This window comes from Podarcis melisellensis (assembly GCF_964234715.1).
Source record: "Podarcis melisellensis genome assembly, chromosome: 8".
Classification (NCBI taxonomy): Eukaryota; Metazoa; Chordata; class Lepidosauria; order Squamata; family Lacertidae; genus Podarcis; species Podarcis melisellensis.
In genome coordinates, this window is record NC_138540.1 from 27,886,562 (window position 1) to 27,907,582 (window position 21,021).

Below are 21,021 nucleotides of genomic sequence, written 5' to 3' on the forward strand. Positions count from 1 at the left end.
CCTTGCTCAGTGCCGTCAGTGTCACAGATAAACCATTAAACATAACCCAGATCTCTGACTTGGTGTTTTTCTGTTTTATGGGTGTGTGTGTGTGTGTGTGTGTGCAATGGAAGGTGGGGGTGGAGGAGAGAAATCTTCTGTGTGGAGTTATTATGGGTACTATTATTTATTAAATTTATATTCCGCCCTTTATTGAAGAGCTGTTTGGCCGCGGGACGGACTCCCTGCTTGGGAAGGCTTTTCAGTAGAGGTTGGATGGCCACCTGTCATCAATGCTGTAATTGAGATTCCTGCATTGCAGGGGGTTGGACTAGATGGCCTTTGGGGGTCCCAACTCTATGTTTGGAACTTCATGGGGCAGTTTACAACATGGAGCACATACTAAAAAAAAGACAATAACTTCAAACAAAGGCCTATTTGAAGAAGAACGTTTTTGCCCCGTGGCTAAAGATACGTAAGGAAGATGCCAGGCAGGCCTCCCTGGGGAGCGTATTCCACAAACAGGGAGTCACTGCAGAAAAGGCCCTGCTGTTGTATTGCTACTCTGTCCTCACATGCATACCCTCCAACATTTCTCCAAAGAAAATTCCAGAATGATAATGTTACTATTTATACCCCACACATCTTACTGGGTTGCCCCAGCCCCTCTGGGCAGCTTCCAACATTGTAGAGCAGTCTCATGGGTGGCCAGACTAAAGCAGCCAGTTGCCTGTGTTTCTAAAGGTTGGGGGTTGAAGCAGCAGGAGGGGCAGGTGCCCATTTTTCTGCGCCTGACAAAGCTGTGGATGAAGTCCTTTGCACACACATGCACATTGATTCTGCTCTGTTTGAAATGCCATGGCAGAAACAGCACGTTCCCTGCAACCCTAAGGACTGACTCAGCTGCTCATCGAGTCACTCTTTCCAGGCCAGATTGATAATGCACTAATTTGCATAGCAGCGTCTTTCAAGGAAGCCCATTCGCGACAACGTCCTTTGCAGTTCGCAGAAGAAACTCATAATGGAAACGAGAAGTGCTTTCCCTTTTATTTCCCCTTTGCTCTACACCGCAGAGCTCTCGAAGCACTGCTGTAAATTGGGCAATGAATCAGGGCCCCTATCCACAGGGCCCCAGCATTGGGGGAGACCTCGGATCGAGTCCTGATGCTGCCCAGCTCCCTTTTTGCTGCCCCTTTCACCCTGGCCTTGGATTTCCTGCGGGCTTCTGAACGGTTCCTCTGAACAGCCGTGCTCTTAAACAGACGTTTCCTTCCTCCCATGGTGGTTTTGCCTGAAGGGCTTCCTTGTGATGGCTCTGCCCTCATTTCCCACCTGTCCGCTGGGTGAAATGTTGAGGACACCCTCTGCCCTCATCGCTTTCCCCAGGGCCTCCTTCTTGCCAGGCTGCATCTTCAGCAGCCTCCTGGTAGTCTCCAGTGGCCCCTGACAGCTGTTCCTTTGGGGATCCTTGCAGATAATGGGCTCCTCATCCCGGACTTGAATGATGAGGTGGCAGCGACCCGCTGCTGCTGTGGTAAGTAGACAAACGAAGGGAGGGCAAGTTTTGCAGGGGGTCGACAAGGAAACTGGCAATATCCTAATGCAGTCCTACAAATCTACGGGATCTGGCTGCCACTTGGGAATCTGAGTGCTGTTCTGGGGTCCCATGCCCATGGAAGGAGATTGTGGAGCTGGGTTAAGGTTCAGAAACGCTGCCATGAAAATGTTCCGGGGGCTACATTGACTAATGCTGTAGCATTAGTAGTCATAGAAGTATAGATTTGTGGAGTCATCAGATGGGATCTTGCTAGCAGGAAGCTGCTGCGCTATGTGGAATGGTTGCAGCATTTGGGACTTTTGGGTTTAGAGGAAAGGTAAGAGGCGATTTGATGGAAGTGAATGAATTACGCCTGGCATGGAGAAAACACAGAGAGAAAAGTTTTTCTCCCTCTTTCACAACACGAGAACTTGTGGATATTGAAGCAGAATGCCGGAAGATTCGGGACAGAGAAAGGAGAGTCCTTCACACAGTGCATAGTTAAACTATGGAACTCGCTGCCTCATGAAGCAGTGACAGCCACCAACCTGGATGGCTTTGAAAGAGAGGGCTATCTGTGTCTACCAGCCGCAATGGCTTCTGAATTCGTGCTTCTGAATACCAGTTGCTGGAAACTGCAGGAAGGGAGAATGTTCTTGGGCTCAGGTCATGCTTTCAGCCTTCCCAAATAGGCATCTGGTTGGCCACTGTGAGAACAGGATGCTGGACCAGGTGAGCTATTGGCCCGATCCTTTTCTTAAGTTCTGGGGCGCCCCTATTGTTAGGCAGAATGAGGCAGCTGCCTCAGGCAGGACATAATGGAGAGTAGCCTGGAGGTGTGGGACGATGAAGGTATAGAGGCTCATTTGCTAGGGTAAGTGGGTCACTGCCCCACGAACCTCAGTCAACTCGCATCTACCTGCCTTCTTGCAACCAGTCCACACTGTGGCCCTGACTGCCAGCTTCCTCAGCCTCAGGGTTGTCCCCCCCTGCCCCCCTACAACTCAGCAGGAAGGAGGATAGGGACAAAACCAGAACGAGTTGGCCTGTTTATCATAGGCTCTGGTACCCCCTACTGTTGGGTTCCCCACTTTTCTTCCTACCAGCCCCAATGGGCACCAGCCACCACTGGGGCAATGCTGGACAGGGAACTTTTCCTGAACCCCCAAAGCTAGCTCCATGGGCAGTAGAAGACATTGACTTATCTCCGGTGCTGAGACTGGTTTCAGCTGCAAGCCAGGTCAGTTTGTGCATGTGGAAGGGTGGTGGGGCTGCCATTTAATCCTTTCCCCCCAGCAAAGCAATGGCTCTCTTGCTAGTGACATGCCCCATGATTTTCATATTATAGCATTAGTTTAGGTGGTGATGTCAGCACTCTGGAGGGGAAGGTTTATTAAATGATCTGCCAGGATACCCTACAATTGTCAAGTGGTCCAAAAAATATTTGAAGATCTGTTATTTAAAGGAGAGAATAAGAGGGAAAGCTTGTAATGGTTTGTGGGTTGTGTGTGTGTGTGTCTAATGTAAAGATTGTTCCACCTTCAAGGCGATGCAACTTTTTCTGAGGTTGAGGAGCAGAGGACGCAAACTTGGAGGAAGTTTCCAGTTGTGCTATGTGGCTTTTATATATATATATACTGAGATGCTCATCTCCAAATTCACGGTCTGAGTTTTGGAACTGAAATTTGACAAGCAAAAACACAATGGATTGTATATAGTACTAGTCCTACTCAGAGTAATGATAACTGCTAAGGCTAGAAGAGTTGCTTGGAGCAGCTTACAGGTAAAAAGCAAAAACAACCCCTGGTTATTATTTTGCTGAAAACAGCAGTGGCATCAATATTGCAGAGAGCAGCACCCACCACCGATACATTAACCAGCAGCAAGAGAACCAAACTCCTGCATTAAAAAAGTGAAAACTTTTTCTCCATTGCCTCCAGGAGGACACTAGTAAAGACTGGCTCCCCTCTACTCGTCACAAGAGATTGTGACTGGGCTTTTGGGCCCTGGCTTTTTAGACAGATAGGTTCTGAAATGTTTGATTGGCAGGTGTGGATTTGATGATGTTGGCACAATGCAAGTGGGGAATGTTTGACATCATCACAATTCTCAGAGGAGAAGTTGGAGGAGCAGGTCCCAGGGTGGGGTGGGGGGGTTATTCATTTCAGCTCTGCTCTCGCCCACGGTGATGCGCAATCTGTCCCGCTTTGTGTAGGAGGGCTTTACAAGAACAGGGCCAGTGGAACCACAACAAGGACTCTTTTGAGGTCATGGGGTTTTCGAGGATGGCAAACTTAAGAGAGAGGAAGGGGGTGGGGAAGGAGGAGGAGGAGGAAGGCTGATGGACCTGATATTTCTATATACTATCAGCACCTCATCTGCTGCGTTTGTGTGTGTTGGGATGGAAGGGTCTGTAAATTTCAGGTACCTCAATTTCTCATTTCCCCCATCATAAATTCAGTTCTTCGCATTTTGCAGCCATATGTGGTGTGTTTCTTTTAATCGTCATGAAAACTCACCAGCGTTTTAGTGCTAATTTCTCCCAGCAAAACACCACTGCCATCTTCTTCTTCCTCTTCTTCTTCTTCTTCTTCTTCTTCTTCTTCTTCTTCTTCTTCTTCTTCTTCTTCTTCTTCTTCCACTAATTCCTTCATTTCTACACACCCTTTCCTCTAATATATGCATTTTCATAAACACTGGCTGGAGAGCCACATTGCAAAATTCAGATCAGTGCGGATTTCAAAAAAAGGAGAGCTGTGTTCCATCGGTTCATGTTTGTTTTCACCCCCCAGCAAAGGCAAGCCCGATATATTTGGCTTTAAAGCCAAGTGGAATTGAATTTTCTCTCCATCTCTAGTAGGTGGTGGAATACGTAAAGATCAAGGCAAAGACTGGACTGCACATTAGTACATGTGAAAAAGGATCTTGCGTGAACCATCAACGTGCTGCCACGGCTAAAAAAGCAAATGTGGTCTTTGGCTGTGTGACAGAATCATCGCATCCAGATCATGAGAAGTAATAAGCCTGGCTGAGTTGTTCCTACCATCGTGCAACAGGGAGAGTGGGAAAAACCCCTCTCCTCCAAGACCCTCAAGTCCCCATCACTGTTCCTGCAGTGCCCCACCACTTCGGGGGCTGGACCTCTGCAGCAGCAGGCCTTTGTTGCTAAAGTCAGTTCCTCGCAGGAGAACACAGGAGCTCTTGCCTCGTCTGTGGGATTTGGAATCCTGTGTGGGGTGGTCAGAAGGCTTGGAGACGCTTAGCCTGGAGAAGAGGTTCCAATATCTGCTCAGATATTGGCTTTCTGTTGCTCCAGAGCCCAACAGGTGGAAACCACACAGAAACAAGATTTTGACAAAATGTTAGGAGAAATGTCTTCATGGTACAAGCTGTTCAACACAAGAAGGGGCTGCCTTTGCTGCTGGGGGTGGGGTCCTTTGCTGCAGGTATTTAAGCTTCCATTGCCTCCTGCATTGCAGACCCTGACTTGCACCCGGGGTGGGGGTTGGACTCAGGGCTGGGTTGACCATTAAGCAAAATAAGCACATGCTTAAGGCATCAAGGGAAGGGTTGGGCAACACATAAATTTTCCATTGCTAGGTTTTAACATTAACGGTCCCAAATTGCTCAGCTGAGTGTTCATTTTCTCAGTGTAAGTCTATTACAAATCCCAACAGGACAACTAGCAACAAGGCGGACTGCATGCCTTGTCCCTGCTAAGTATAGAAGCAGATGTGTTATGTGAGATTAGTTTCGGGGGTCTGATCAAAGACTCTGCAATTAGACTCTGCAATTAGAAAAAGTGGGAGAAAAATATTAATGAAGTGGAAGTTTACCAAAAAATAATCATTATTTTCCAACTTACTTGTAGGTTTCGTTTCATTTCAGAAACTAAAATTTTATTTTATGGTTTTCTATTGTTTATACTTTGAATTAGATATACCAGTATATGGTGGCACCAAAATCTTTTAAGTGCTATCTTAGGCCTTCTAAAGGTCTTAATTTGGCCCAGGAGGCAGTGCTTTACTGCGGGGATTTAATCTGCCATCACCTCCTCCACTGCAGACCCTGACTTGCACCCGGGGTGGGAGCGGGTTGGACTAAATGAATCCCAAGGACCTCCAACATGGTGATTCTTTTCTTCTCCACTGGGATTTAATTCCTTTCCCAGGCAAGTCAGACCCCGACCTTGACGCTTTGGGGCCAAGTACACTGTTTCCAGGAAGGTAAAGGATACCAAGAGATCCTTCGGGGAAAGGGCACGATTATTCTGGTAAAGAGCTGCCTCAGCAGCCCTCCTGGCTTTTTCTTATCAGTCCTGGCTTGTGGTTGCAGTGCCATCGAAGGCGCAGCACATCCTGCCTGCTGAGATATTGCTTCCGGGCTTCAATACTTGGTCCCTAGGGCAGCCGCCCCCAACTCTAGAGCCCTCCTGAGACAGCTGGATTCCTACTGATGGAGCACTTGGCTAGTAGGCATGATGGCGAAGCTCTGCCTCTGCAGCAGAAGGGAGCAATGCATCTGAGCACCAGTTTCTGGAAACGGCAGGAGGGGAAAGTTCTCTGGTGCTTGAATCCGGCTTGTGGGTTCCCCACAGGCCTGGCAGCAGACCCAGAGCACAACAGCAGCACTCTCCCCTCCTGCGGTTTCTGGCAACAGGTATTGAGAAGCATTTGCCGCCTCTGATCGTGGAGGCAGAGGAGAGCTATCATGGCTAGTAGCCACTGAGAGACTGGTCTTCCAGGAATTTCTCTAATTCTCTTTTAAAGCCATCTAAGATGCAGACCCTCCAAGTGCCCCTATTTTCCAGGGACAGTCCTGGATAAACAGATGCCATCCCGGTTTCTGATTTGATCCTGGAATGTCCCGCTTCTCCTTGGGAGAAAATGGGAATGTTCCCATTTTCATTGGAGAAATATTAGAGGGTATGGAGTTATGCGACCCCCGATTCAAGTAACTCTACAACCTTTAGGGAAGGTGTTTTTTAAAATGTTTGTTATATTTTTATATATGTTGGAACCTGTCCCACTGCCGCACAATTTCTGTTCTCATTAAAGTTTTTAACTTGAGGTACTTCCTGGTTAGCGGAATCTGTAACCAGAAGTGTTTGTAACTCGAGGTGTTTGCAACCCGAGGTACCACTGTAATAACTTTTTTATTATTATAGATGAGGAAGTCCCTATTTTCATTGGAGAAATGCTTAGAAAACATCTGAAGGGTGCCCCGTATAGGGAAGGTTTTTTTTTAAAAAAAGTTTAATGTTTTGTTATGCTTTTACGTATGTTGAAAGCCAGTATGGGGTAAGCCAGTCAGATGGGAGGGGTATAATTATTATTATTATTATTATTATTATTATTACTATTATTATTACTATTATTATTACTATTATTATTACTATTATTATTATGGAATAGGATGTCCCTATTTTCATAGGAGAAATGTTGTAAGGTATGAAGGTGGTGGCCATTCCTGCGTCCTGTGGCATGGAGTTCCATTGTTCAACTTTGTGCTGTGTGAAGGTCTTTCTGTTATCTGTCCGGAGTCTCCCAGCACTGGATATTCCACAGGTTTTAGCAATAAATGAGCAAGAACTAGCTGTGATTCTTCAGTAAGCATGTGCAGAGTGCCAATTTATTTCTTATTACTGGACTCTATTAGGAATGCCAGAAGCTGTGTCAGTCAGGCCACCTAGGTCAATATTGCAGTGACACGCAAAACGAGTGCTGTACCTTGGTTTAAGAACAGTCCGGTTTAAGAACTATTTGGTTTACGAACTCCACAAAACCGGAAATAGTGTGCCAGTTGGAGAACTTTACCTCAGTCTAAGAATGGAATCCGAACGGTGGAAGGGCACCGGCGGCGGGAGGCCTCATTAGGGAAAGCACGCCTCGGTTGAAGAACAGTTTCGGTTAAAGAACGGGCTTCCGGAACAGATTAAGTTCGTAAACCGAGGTACCACTGTACCCATTAGCCGTTATCCCTTCTTCTATTAGAATTATAGAATGGTAGAGTTATAAGGGACCCCAAGGGTTGTCTAGTCTGACCCCCTGCAACGCAGGAATCTTTTGCCCAGCGTGGGGCTTGAACCCACAACCTTGAGATTAAGAGTCTCATGCTCTGCTGATGGAGCTAAATAAGTTACACCCAAAGCGTGTTTGGGGTCTGTGTTGCTCTGAGCCCTGTTATCAGCTGGGCTGGCTGTTGGGGCTGTTGTGGTGACAGGACGAGTCATTGACCTCAAACGTAAATTTCAGGTTATGGTGAGGAGTCATTTGGATTGCGACAGGCAAGACGTTGGTGGGCGGGCAGCTCTCAGCTGTCTCATCACCGACGCAAGGCCGTGTGGCGCGCCTTTTCCCCTTTCTCCTTTGCAGACTTTATCGGAGTATGCTGGCAAACACCCACACTGCCAGGGTGACGCTGAACAGGGCCTTATCGGTGCCGCGCGCTGGGAGTGAGTGGGAGGGTGCTTTTGCGGGCAACTCGCGGTGTTTCCCCTGTCATATCAGATAAGGTCAACCCAAGAAGCTTTGAAAAATTACCAGCCTTTAAGAAAACCACCACCAGAGCAGCAGCAGCAAGAGGAACTATGATTCCGATCTCTTCTGCCTGTGAGATGAGCGAGAGCAGATGCTCGAAAGGCCTCGCAGGTTAAAATAAGGGGCTTCCTTGCAACACCCCCGTTCTTGTACCAAGAATCATTCCTCATCATTGTACATTTCCCCTGTAGCAGCTCTGCTCTGCTTTCTAAATACCAGTTGCTGAAAATTGTGTGTGTGCACATACACTTTCATGCTTAGGTGTACAGACCCTCCAAGTGCCCCTATTTTGCAGGGAACATCCCGGATTTACAGAAGCCACCCTGGTTTCTGATTTGATCTCAGAATGTCCCACTTTTCTTTAGGACGTCCCTACGCGGGTGGCGCTGTGGGCTAAACCACAGAGCCTAGGACTTGCTGATCAGAAGGTTGGTGGTTCGAATCCCCACGACGGGGTGAGCTCCCGTTGCTCGGTCCCTGCTCCTGCCAACCTAGCAGTTCGGAAGCACGTCAAAAGTGAAGTAGATAAATAGGTACCGCTCCGACAGGAAGGTAAACGGCATTTCCTTATGATGCTCTGGTTTGCCAGAAGTAGCTTAGTCATGCTGGCCACATGACCTGGAAGCTGTACGCTGGATCCCTCGGCCAATAAAACGAGATGAGCGCCGCAACCCCAGAGTCATCCACAACTGGACCTAATGGTCAGGGGTCCCTTTACCTTTACCTATTTTCATTGGAGAAATGTTGGAGGATGTGGTGTTATGCAACCCCCAAACCAAGGAGATAACTATACAACCTTTAGAAGACATATGTATAGGGAAGGTATTTTTTAAAATATTTAATGTTTTGTTAGATTTTTATATATGTTGGAAGCCTCCCAGAGTGGCTGGGGCAACCCAGTCAGATTGGGAGGGTATAAATACAGTGGTACCTCTGGTTACGAATGTAATTCGTTCCGGAGGTCCATTCTTAACCTGAAACCGTTCTTAACCTGAGATACCACTTTAGCTAATGGGGCCTCCCGCTGCCGCCCCACCGCTGCTGCGCAATTTCTGTTCTCATCCTGAGGTAAAGTTCTTAACCCGAGTTACTTCCGGGTTAGCGGAGTCTGTAATCCGAAGTGTTTGTAACCCAAGGTACCACTGTAATAACATTTTTATTAATATAGAATAGGAAGTCCCTATTTTCATTGGAGAAATGTTGGAGGGTGTGGGTGTTTCTTGTGGGCTTCCCAACAGGGCACCTGATTGGCCACTGTGACACTCAAACCCCTCCTCCACCACGGAGTCATACAAATCAAGGATTCTGATGAGGCACTACAAATCCTCCAATGGGGACTGGGTGATGGCAGCCTTACATTTTTATGTATATAGGGAGATATCGCTGAAGGTTCTGTCCCAACAGTGGTGGACCTGGTTTCCTGTGTGCTTCTGAATGCCATTTTCCAGAAGCCACAAAAGCAGAGGTTGCTCTTGTGTTTGGGTCCTGTCTGCAGGCATCCCACAGGCTGGCCTGCTGCAAGAAAAGCATGGTGGACTACTAGATGGTACACTGGTGTAATCCAGCAGGCTCTTCTGATGTTCTTATGCCCTCCATGGTGCTGGTCTTCAGCTCTCATTAGCCCCAATCAGCTTAGCCTATAGCAGGCTTCCTCAACCTTGTCCCTCTAGATGTTTTGAGACTACAATTCCCAGCATCCCTGACCACTGGTCCTGCTAGCTAGGAATCATGGGAGTTGTAGGCCAAAAACATCTGGAGGGCTGAGGTTGAGGAAGCCTGGCCTATAGCCAAGGAGGCTAATGGGAGCTGAGCATCTGGACCACAGAATCATAGAGTTGGAAGAGACCACAAAGGTCATCTTGTCCAACCCCTTGCAATGCCCAACGTGAGGCTCGAACCCACAGCCCTCAGAATAAGAGTCTTGTGCTTTACTGGCTGAGCTATTTATGGTGACTCCAGCATTCCTGCTCTACCCAGAATTCAACCCTATAATTCCCAGAATACAACCCTACAATTCCCCTGTCAATCCCTCCTCGCAGGGAACTCTCAGCACTTTTAACAAATGACAGTTCTCAGGATACTTTGGGGGAAAGTCATGACTGTTTAATGTTTCGTGATACTGCTTTATATAGAGTAGATTTGGCCCTAGGTTCCAGGCAAAACAGACACCAGCGCCACCTGGTGGGCATAGCCTTCCTTCACATAATGCAGCCTTCAGTGACTGCTGTCACTGCTGCAAAATTTGGGATTTGTGGGTTGGGATTGCAGGCTACCTCGCTAGTTTGATTTCATGTGTCCATATAAACTCTGGTGAATCTCATTTCCCTCACTGAGGCATCAGGGAAGGGACAATTTAGCATGCTGTTGATATTTTGCTCTTTGTCTCCCGGGCTGAAGAAATTCCTGTGGACACACTGAATGGTTTACAGGCTCCCCTCTAATGCCACTTATTTGTGTAATGCAGCATTTCATTTCATAAATGGATATTTTATACAGAATATGGTCACAAGTGCTCCTCTGCTGGAATGTAACGCTCAAGCTAATTTATGCTTTAAATGTTTGCGATCATCGTGACTTTGGGGTTGTCAACATGAAATCCTAGGACATTAACAGGTAAATTCCATGGGGGGGTTACCGCAACAGTGAGTGAAGGCATCCCTTTGTTCTTCAACATGCACAAAGTGGGGCATGGCTGAAAGCCTAACCCAGGGGTAGGCAACCTAAGGCCAGGGGGATGGATGCGGCCCAATCACCTTCTCAATCCAGCCCATGGATGATCCTGGAATCAGTGTGTTTTTACATGAGTAGAATGTGTCCTTTTATGAAAATGCATCTCTGGGTTATTTGTGGGGCATAGGAATTCGTTCATTTTTTCCCCTCCAAAATATAGTCCGGTCCACCACATGGTCTGAGGGACGGTGGAGCGGCCCATGGCTAAAAAAGGTTACTGACCCCTGTCCTAACCCCACTTACCTAAGCCCCATTGAATTTCGAGTGTTACGCTTCTGATTTGAGTGCCACACTTCCATTTTGAGTGCCACAGTTCCGTTTTGAGTCTTACGCTGAGGTCTGTCAGTTTTTGCTATTTATTTTGCGTTTTTGTTTTTGCGGCTTTTTTGTTTTGATTTTGTGACTGTGTGGAACCCAGTTCGGCTACTGATTGATTGATTGATTGTGTGACTGCAGTACATTGTTTATTGCTTTCATTTTATGGATCAATGGTCTCATTAGAGAGTAAAATTCATGTTAAATTGCTGTTTTAGGGGTTGTTTTTAAAAGTCTGGAACGGATTAATCCATTTTGCATTACTTTCTATGGGAAAGTGTGCCTTGGTTTTGGAATGCTTTGGTTTTGGAACAGACTTCCGTAACGGATTAAGTTTGAGAACCAAGGTACCACTGCATGTAGATTTCTAATATGTGGATATTAAAAAATGGCAGCAGCAGCAGCAAAGTCCATTTTAGAGAACTAAGTAATTGCAGCAAGATTCTGTTCTGTGATGCAGCTGAATGGGCAGACAGGAGAACATCTGCTTGATAAATCTGCTCTTCAAGGGATTCTCAAGCCTCCAGAGCTGCTGCACAGGCTCTTTCTCTCCATCTCTTTTAGGCCTTTCTGATGACTCTCTTGACCTCAGCCTGCAGCTCCAGAAATATTGGTAACACAACTGAGGGTGAGCTCATACGGATGCTCCGGAAACAAGAGACCCCAAGGAGCCTGTGGAGTTCGGAACAAGAGATGCTGATTCGCAACGGGCGGGAGTCCACACCTCCACGAAGGTGCCCATATGGTAAGTGGGGGGGGGCTGCAGTCCCTCTGCAGGGATGGAGTGCTTTCAGTCTGGCTGGGGTTCCTCCTGAATCTTGTGGGCCTTGACAATGTGGGGCGGGTGAGAGCTGGTAAAAAACTACAGGGCCTGGATTTCCAGAAGGGGCCCCTGGCTCTAACTATCTTGCATATGTGTGTTTTTTGTAATGGTTAACAAAATAAGTATATGTCATAGCTCAGTTGGTAGAGCCTGAGGCTCGTAATCTCAAGGTCACAAGTTCGAGTCCTATGTTGGGCCAAAGATCCCTGCCTTGCAGGGGGTTGGACTAGATGGCCCTTGTGGTCCCTTCCAACTCTACAATTCTGTGTTCAACACATGCACAGTGATGAATGATGGCTTGCAAGCGTATGTCATGAACAGAGCATTTGTGAGTATTTCTGAGGCTTTCTTACTGCAGAGGCTAGAGACCGCTGGATCAGGCCAATGGCCCATCTGGTCCTTCATCCTGCTCTCACAGTGACCACTCAGATGCCCATTGTGGGAAACTGGCAAGCAGGACCCATGCACAAGAGCCCTCGCCCCTCCGGTGGCTTCCACAAGCATTGCTGCCTTCATCTGTGGAGGCAGAATGTAGCTATCATTGCAGCTAGCAGCCATCCATCAGTAGCCTTCTCCTCCATGAGTTTTGTCCAATCCTCTTTTAAACCCACTCAAGTTGGTGTCCATCACGGCCTCCAGTGGGAGAGAGTTCCACAGTTTAACTTTGAAGGACTTTGTTTGATCTGTCCCGAATCTTCCAACATTGAGCTTCATGGGACATCTCTGAGTTCTAGTGTTATGAGAGAGGGAGAAAAACTTCTGCTCACTTTCTCAATTCCGTGTATAATTTTATAAACTTCTTCCTCAACTTTCCTCTAATCTAAAGAGTCCCAAACTCTGCAATCTTTCCTTGCATGTTTTCAAAAAAGAAAGCTGGGCTTTCCAGGAAAGGATCAAAGGTTCGAAACCCCCTTCGGCTCTCTGCGACCTTTGGCTCCAAAAGTAATTTATTTCTCACACGATGGATGATTCTCTTAAGGTATCCAAGCTAGCCCTTTCTGGAACATGGTTGTGGTTTTTTAAAATAGAAAATGTACAAAGGGGTGTGCTTGTTTTGCAGAAAATATGTACTGGATATCACAAGAATGTGAAAAACCTGCAGACAGATGCTGTATTGGGTGTGCATTTTGTGAAGGTAAGAATCCAGAGTGGGGTAGTTTTGAAGAGTTGGGCAGAGCTGGGGCAAGGCTGGGATGGAAGCTTTTTTCCCCTTGCACGGAAGAAACAGGGAGGAGAGGAAAAGGGTGCTGAGTCCAGCCTCCTCTACTCATGCTTCCTTCCTGGACAAAACCTCCCAAAGATGTTTGATTTAATGTACAGTAAAAGCAAACTGATTAATCCAGATGCAAGCGACCAAGTCGTCGTGACACCCTGCAGAGACTTCCAGAACACAGTGTGCGGCTGTAAGTCGGGCTACTTTGAGGAGTCCAAGTATCCTGGGCACCTGGATTGCCAGAAATGCACAGACTGCTTGTCTATGAATCAGCAAACGCAACAGAATTGTGAGTATCCCAAAGGGCTCAATATCTGCCTTTGGATCACTGTTTCCCAAACAAGAGATAAATTAGGTAGATACCGTATTTTTCGCTCTATAAAACGCACCAGACCACAAGACGCACCTAGTTTTTGGAGGAGGAAAACAAGGGGGGGGGGGGAATTCTGAATCTCAGAAGCCAGAACAACAAGAGGGATCACTGCGCAGTGAAAGCAGCAATCCCTCTTGCTGTTCTTAGTTCTGGGATAGCTGTGCAGCCTGCATTCGCTCCATAAGACGCACACACATTTCCCCTTACTTTTTAGGAGGGAAAAAGTGAGTCTTGTAGAGCAAAAAATATGGTAATTGAACAAGAGATAAATTAAGTTTTTCTTTTCTGGTCCCCCCACCCCCCTTCTTGATAATTTTTATAGCATCAACCACGTTACCAAAAAGAAATAGAAATGAATGAAATTAAAACTCAGTGTGTGTGTGTGTGTGTGTGTGTAGGCAAGTTGTCACAATTGCCAATGAAGAATACAGCTACGTGATGCCTGCATTGCAGGAGTTTGGATTAAATGGCCCTTAGGGTCCCTTCCAACTCCACAATTTTATTATTCTTTTTTTTTTTAAAAAAAATAGCAATTTCAGCATAACAAAATATCAAAACATATTATATTCATTATTTTCCCCTTCTCCCCCACCTTCCCATTGAACCCTCCCCCCTCCCCCTGAGTCTTCCCTCAGCTCCTCTCTCTGATTTCTCAACACATATTATTCTCTGCATACTGTAAAATGGTATAAATCCTTATATTATCTGCCTATTATGTTAACAGTCAATAAATTTGTGTATGTTTATTCAAAACCTGCCAAGGAGTCCAATTCATTTTGTTGTCTTTTTAAGTAATTTGTATACAATTCTATGATTCTGTGCAGGATTTTGTCAAGGCTTTGTCGAGAAATTTAGGAGAAATGTGTGTTAAATGCTGAAGAAATAATAATAATAATAATAATAATAATAATAATAATAATAATAATAATAATAATTAACGGCAAGCCGATGCAGAAATGTGACGAACTCAATGTAAGATTGGAGAAACGGGAAACCGAGAGAATCCAAAACTGATGGCCTTGTCCATCCCTAGCAGAGAGGAGACTAGTAGAGCTGCATTCAAATGGCTGGCTGTATTGAAATCCTAAACTGGTCCCGAAACCAATTACCATGAGGCTTCTCTTTCCTTGCAGGCTCCCGAGAGGCGAACACGGAGTGTGGAGACTGCCTGCCTGGCTTCTGCCTATCTGGAAAAAGCTGCCAGCCATGCCCAACGTGAGATCTCCTTGGTTGTTCTTGACTTCCTTCCTCCATGGGGAATTCTGAGGGAGGGGTGGAAACTAGAAGTGAGGCCTGGTTTTCCCTTTGGCTAAAGGTCTCCCAAGAGGGCTGCCACATTCTCAGGCATATTTTATTTAAAGAACCACACCAAAGTAGGGCAGGGGATGCTCTCTCTATTGTTACTTGCTTATCAGAATCAGTTTCCTGGTTCCCTTGCTAAAAATGTGTGAGTGTGAAATTTGCTAGCCGTGTTCAGCACTTTTCCCTGAGGAGCTCTGAAAGTTAAATCTTTGAGCACAGAACAGACCCATTCTGGACTCTTCCAGATAACTTTTTATTGAGCTTTCATCCTGATATGTTTTCCCATATACGAAATCGGCTGCTTATTGAGTATTCACTCTGATTTGTTTGCATTGCACCAATGGATTGAGATCCTCCACTTTCCATTCCATTTCTCACCACTTTCCTTACTGCAAAAAGTCCAGGGTTGTTTTTTTGTTTTTTTTAAGCAGGTTTGTTGCAGCAAGTCAATTTCAGCTGCACAACCTGAATTTGAAGTTCCACGACTGAATCCGACTTGCAAAACAGCCGTCTGGAAGCAGCCCTGGTCTGCCATGCAAATTCATCACTGGCACCTGCCAGTCGACACTACCCATTTAGGACAGTTTGATCACTGGTTCATTCTCTTTTTCAAGTATATTCCTTTGGAGAATCAGCCCTGGACTTTAAAATGTAATGTCAATGGTGATGTGGACAATAAGAATTCAATGAGAATTGCAATGTTCCAAGCTCACCCCTGTCTTTGTCATTTTAGTCAGTGGGTGCCAGTAAGCTCCACCTAAATTCTTTTGTAAATTTCTTTGATTTTTATGTATTTATTTATTTTGTAAAAAGCAACCAATAATTGTTATCAAAATCATCATCACCATTAGTACCATATCACCCATAGAGATTCAGGTAGGTAGCCGTGTTTGTCTGACGCAGTCAAAATCAAAATAAAAACATTGTCTAGTAGCACCTTAGAGACCAACTAAGTTTGTTCTGGGTGTAAGTTTTCATGATACACTTCAGATATACTGAAACTTCTGTTTCAGTGTATCTGAAGAAGTGTGAGTGTACACGAAAGCTTATACCCAGAACATACCCATAGAGATGCTGTGGATGAGTCTCTCTTAAATTCTCAAGTACCCTTATGTTCTCTTTGACACACAACACAAAGCAACCCTCAGCACATCATTTCCCTGTCCTTTGTAATGCTTGTACCCAGGCATAGCCTAAAAATTCTCTCCATTCCTGCAGTTTCTTATTATGCTCACTGTCTCTTTGTTCTTAGTTCAGCTCCAAGCCCTCTCCAGCTCCCTCCTATCGGCTCAGAGGCTTCCACCATTAACCTATAAGTCCCTCTCCAAATGTCTCTGGTGTCCCCATTGCCACCACCATGGCTTTGGGCCTCTTTGTGGGCTCACGGCTGAGTTCTTCTCTACCCAGTTTGGGTGACCTTGAATGCTGAGGCCAGCCTTCCTCAATGTGGTGCCCTCCAGATGCTTTTGTATTGCAGTGCCCTTCCTCCCTTACCACTCATTTGTCATGTTGGCCAGGCTGGTGGGAATTGGAGAAAGCCATGTTGAGGAAACCTGGTTAGCATCCTTATCCCGTAGGGATGTGTTACCCCAAGCTAGACATTCTCCACCTTTTGTCCACCCCCAACAGACCCCCTTCTTTCAGTCCCCTGCATTGCCACCCTTCTGTTTGGGAGCTTAAGCCCCATTGGTCTGCAATCTACAAGTGGAGCCTGTCCCTTTCTGTCTATGATCTGCTTGTCTCGAAATGCACTCTGCTCCTGCACGCTGCCTACCAAATCAACTCTATTCTTCTGACACCCACCATCTCACACCCAGACATCAGAAGCTCTCCATCCCACCTCTTGCTTAGTTGACCTCAGGAAGCATTTCTGTAAGGACTGCCTTTAGATTTCAAAAGACTACCTAGAAACTTATTTTATCTTTCCCCTCCAGAGCAAGAATGCGGCCTAACTCTGATGCCTCACGACTTCCGGTACCCACCACCCCAAGCAGGCAAGTCCCCACGCGATCACTTGCCCCTCACAAAGTGATCTCTCCCTGAATCACTTTGTCATCACCCAATAAACAGGTCGCTGTGATGAAGGCAGCAGTGCTCAAAAGAATCCTCTTCCCACCCCTTCCCTTTCCAACTGTAACACAACAGCCCTGCAGTGTGGCCTGGGAGAATTGTCTGGGAGAATGGGCTTCCTTTGTGGCCTATTTTTACCTAAAGGACTTAACTCTTTTTGTCTTCTAGCAAGAGTCCCAGAACTGAAATCTGCGGCAAGGACTGTAAATTTGGTAGGTCTTGGCAATGTCACACCTGGTGTTATGAGCTCAGTTTAGTGTTTATTGGAGGGGTGTGGGTAATGCAGCACTCTGCCTGGCCCTTGGGAGTTTCCCCTGGTCGTGCCTCACAGTAGCCTGACTTTGCACCTTCCTGGAGTACTTTGCCTTGACTGCAATGTGTCTGTGGCCTGTGATTGTGCCTTCTGCTTGCCTGAATGATGGAGAAAGGGGTGTTTATGTGCATGGAAATCTGTTTCTCATGTGACTGAAATATAGCCTATGATAGGGCTGTCATATTTCAAGAAGTGAAAATATGGATGCAAACAAATTGTTGACTTTAAAAAAAAAATTCCCCTCCAAAATGCGATTTTTCGGTTATGTTGCCGAAAATCCAGGACAAACTGCCGCTTTTTGGACATTCCCCCCAGATATCACTTCTGCCACTGAGATCCCAGTTAATGTCTGGGAAAATCTGGACATATGGCAACCCTAAGCTCTAAGATAGTAAGGTAAGTGTCACAGGTTCAGTCCTCAATGGCTTTACAACTGGGTTGGGCAAATTTGTGAAGAAGTTAAATGTGTGTTACATTAGGGTTGACATCCATCTGGGTTCAGCCACACATTGCCAGGAATCGGCCGTCGGAAACAGTGTCTGGGGGGAAATCACTTAAATGTCCAGGAAAATCTGGACGTATGGCAACCCATGTCAGAAGTGTAGATTTTGGCAAATTTCCTTAAAAATAGCTCAGAAACAACTTCTTCTTCGCTCAACAACTGTTGCATCCAGATTTTCACTTTTTGAAATGGTTAAATGGGACCGCCATGCCACTTTTGTTCAGGTTGAGCCAGTACAGTACAGAGGTTAGAGTGCTCAGCTAAGACCTGGGAGAGACCAGGGTTCAAATCCCCACTCAGCCATGAAGCTTACTGGGTGTCTTTGGGTCAGTCGCTGCCTCTCAGTCTAACCCACCTCGCAGGGTTGTTGTGCACGGGGGGTGGGGGGGTGGGTGAGGCAGAATCATGTATGCCACCTTGAGCTTGAATAATAGTGAGACCGGAGAATCCAGTATAAGTTGCAGTTTCAGTTGCATTTGGGGAAACCGCTTGAGGCATCCACTGTGTTGAGCTACTTCATTTGCTTCTGTTTGATTTGCTCATTGCGGACAGCTGGAAGTTTGTAAATTTGTGATAATAAACCTGATTTTCAATGGGGGAGGGTTTGAATAATTTTGATTGCAGCTGTATGTGCCCATACACTGCAGTTGTACAACGTCTGGGTAGCTTGGCCAAAGCGAGGTGTTTGATTCCTCACTTTTTGGTCTCTTCCTGCGTGTCTTCTAAGCTATAGGTGTCTGCGGATGCTTGATGCTTCTGGCAGCGGCCTTCATTGTGTACTGTATAAGGAGATTTGCCTCCCATGCTGAGAAGAGCTACTCCACATCTCCATGTGTCCAGACTGGCCAGCCTACCAAACACCTTTGCAATGGTAATCCTAAGGTGGAAGCAGGACCGGTCCTGCCATTTGGGTAGAGTGTTTAGGGGCTGTAGCTGCAGACCCTCCTCCAGTCCATTCACCTCTGTTGGGGATCAGAGCTGTGTGCCCCACAAGCCAACCATTTGCCCTGGTTCACTGAAGTTCAGTAGCCCCAGGCTGTTGCTGAAGTAAGATTCAATCAATCAGCCTGAACAGCTTCTACACATGGAATAGGGCAGGATGGGATCCTATCCTCTGCCTCAGGCAGAAAAATGTCTTGGGCTGGCTCTGAGTAGGAAAGTCCTCCCACGGGGTGGTCACATCCACCACACATGTAAAGTGCTTCAGACCGATTACAATATATAGATCAATCCGTATAAGTCCAGCTGTTGCAATTATACCCGTTTTGCAGATAAAGAACTGAGGCTGAAATAATGACAGCTCGCCTAAGCTGGCAAGGGAGTTAATGAAAAGAGTTCAATGCAGAGAGGAATTGACTGTTAAACCACTTGGAGAATTGTAGTTCTGTGACCGGGGGCAGGGGGGAGGGTCCTCTTACTGACTCCCAGCACCCTCCACGAACTACAGTTCCCAGGATTCTTCCCCCCCCCCTCTCCAGTCATTTACCGTATTTTCTGTGTATAACACACCTCCTATTTTGGGGGACTAAAAATTAAGAAAATGGGGGAGATTGCCCCCATGTATAAGACTACCCCCCCTTTAAACATTATTTTTAAGTAAAAAAACCTAGTCTTATACACGGAAAAGTACGGTATATTAAATCTCCAAAAATATTCCAGAACATTATTATTATTATTATTTTTAAAAAATGTATAAAGTTTCTTGACTTCCTACCCCTTTCCTGGTGTTCATTTTTTTTACTCCATTTTATTAGCTGTTTTACAACACATGCGTTTTTACTAGCTAAACTCCAGTATCATTAATCCACTGCTTATATTTCAAATGATGCCATCCTCCCATTCTCCTTGGACACTTCATCATTATGGCCTCTTAATCTGGCAGTTAATTTTGCCATTTCAGCCCAGTCCATCATTTTCATAAGCCATTCTTCCTTCCTTGGTAATCCTTCCTCTTTCCACCTCTGTGCATATAAAGTTCTAGCTCCTATTACACTTCCCATAATTCTTTTGAGGGATGCCATGACAATCTCAAATGCTTTAAATGTTCAGTGTGGATGGGCCCTTTTCCTAGCAACCTAACCACTAAAGGTGTAGCAAATATCATGTCCAGCTCATGCAGAAGCTGTCCAAGAATTTCGACGTGCCCATTGCTCTCAGAGACTAGTGTCTACGCCCCTTGAGACTTTCTGCTGCAGCTGGAAGATGCCCCCAGAGCCTTGTGGTTGGTAAAGCCAAATCTTTTGTTTTTGCAGGCACGGTGCAGATGCCCCCCCTGTTTCTCCATTCAGAGCCTCCCGCCGCATCCCTCGCCGAGAAAGAGAAACTGGTGAACGGAGTGCCCCCGATCTGTGGTTTGCTGCAAGGCAGAAACATGTACGCCGTGATTGACGCTGTGCCAGTCCGGCGCTGGAAAGAGTTTGTGCGGGGTCTGGGCCTGCGCGACAGGGAGATTGAGCTGGTGGAGCTGGAGCACTCGCAGTTCCGCGAGCAGCAGTATGAGATGCTCAAGCGCTGGTGCCAGCAGCAGCAGGGGCCCTCGACAGATGCCATCTTCACCGTCCTGGAGAGCATGCAGCTAGGCGGCTGCGCCCAGGAACTGAGGGAGCAGCTGCATGCCAACAGCTAGCAGGGGAGCCCCTGAGATGGGGTGGGGGCAAAGATCTGAGCCATGCTGTTCTCCACCCCATCTCAGACAGACTTGCGCTGGGGCAAAGGAAACAGAGAGCTCCAACCTCATGGAAGGGGCACTGCAGGTATAGAACTTTGCAGTGACATTGAAATCCTACTCCAGGTATTCTGGAACATGTGTAGTGCCTAAGACACTGAACTGCAACCCAAGAATGATGCAGTTCCAATGGATATTCCAGGTGGCCTCTGAGATAGGGAGATAATGCTGAGATTATGTATGCGAAATGCTTTGCACACACTAAAATGCTCTTAAGGTACTATTAGTGATTCAGCAGGACACCTTGCTACAAATTATGGCCAAGATTTATGCCTCAGAGCTTGGCTGCCCACAGGAAGGCTGAGACAACCAGAATATTACTCTCCCACAGCCCCTTGCCCACCCACCACTCACCTCTCGGCCCTTCTGCAAGTTTCCTCTCAGTCAAACCAGCCTTCTGATTTCTTCAGTGTCCAGCATTCCATGACTGAGCCTCCCCACTCAGGAGTTGGAATGTTCAGGAACATTCTGTGACCTCACCGGAGGTCACCCAATGGCTGGCAAGAGTGCCAGGAGCCTGTTTTGAAAAATGTATTTATTTATGTGTTTTCATTATGTCAATTCTAGCGCACTTTAATAATCAGGGGCTCGTGATTCTAA

At 46.4% G+C, this 21,021-nt stretch overlaps 1 protein-coding gene across 2 annotated transcripts; it reads left to right on the forward strand.

Moving 5' to 3' along the window:
• The first annotated feature begins 1,000 nt into the window (after nucleotides 1-1,000).
• TNFRSF25 (TNF receptor superfamily member 25) lies at nucleotides 1,001-20,585 on the forward strand. Of its 2 annotated transcripts, none has more exons than XM_081923776.1 (9): nucleotides 1,001-1,513; nucleotides 11,665-11,845; nucleotides 12,984-13,058; nucleotides 13,267-13,425; nucleotides 14,643-14,724; nucleotides 16,746-16,809; nucleotides 17,054-17,093; nucleotides 18,424-18,567; nucleotides 19,949-20,585. In XM_081923776.1, exons 1-9 carry the CDS (start codon nucleotides 1,481-1,483, stop codon nucleotides 20,320-20,322), a joined length of 1,152 nt encoding a protein of 383 aa, XP_081779902.1. In that variant the 5' UTR covers nucleotides 1,001-1,480; the 3' UTR covers nucleotides 20,323-20,585. The 2 variants fall into 2 exon arrangements, with proteins under 2 accessions (XP_081779902.1, XP_081779903.1); XM_081923777.1 differs by having other exon boundaries at nucleotides 11,693-11,845.
• The last annotated feature ends 436 nt before the right edge of the window (nucleotides 20,586-21,021 follow it).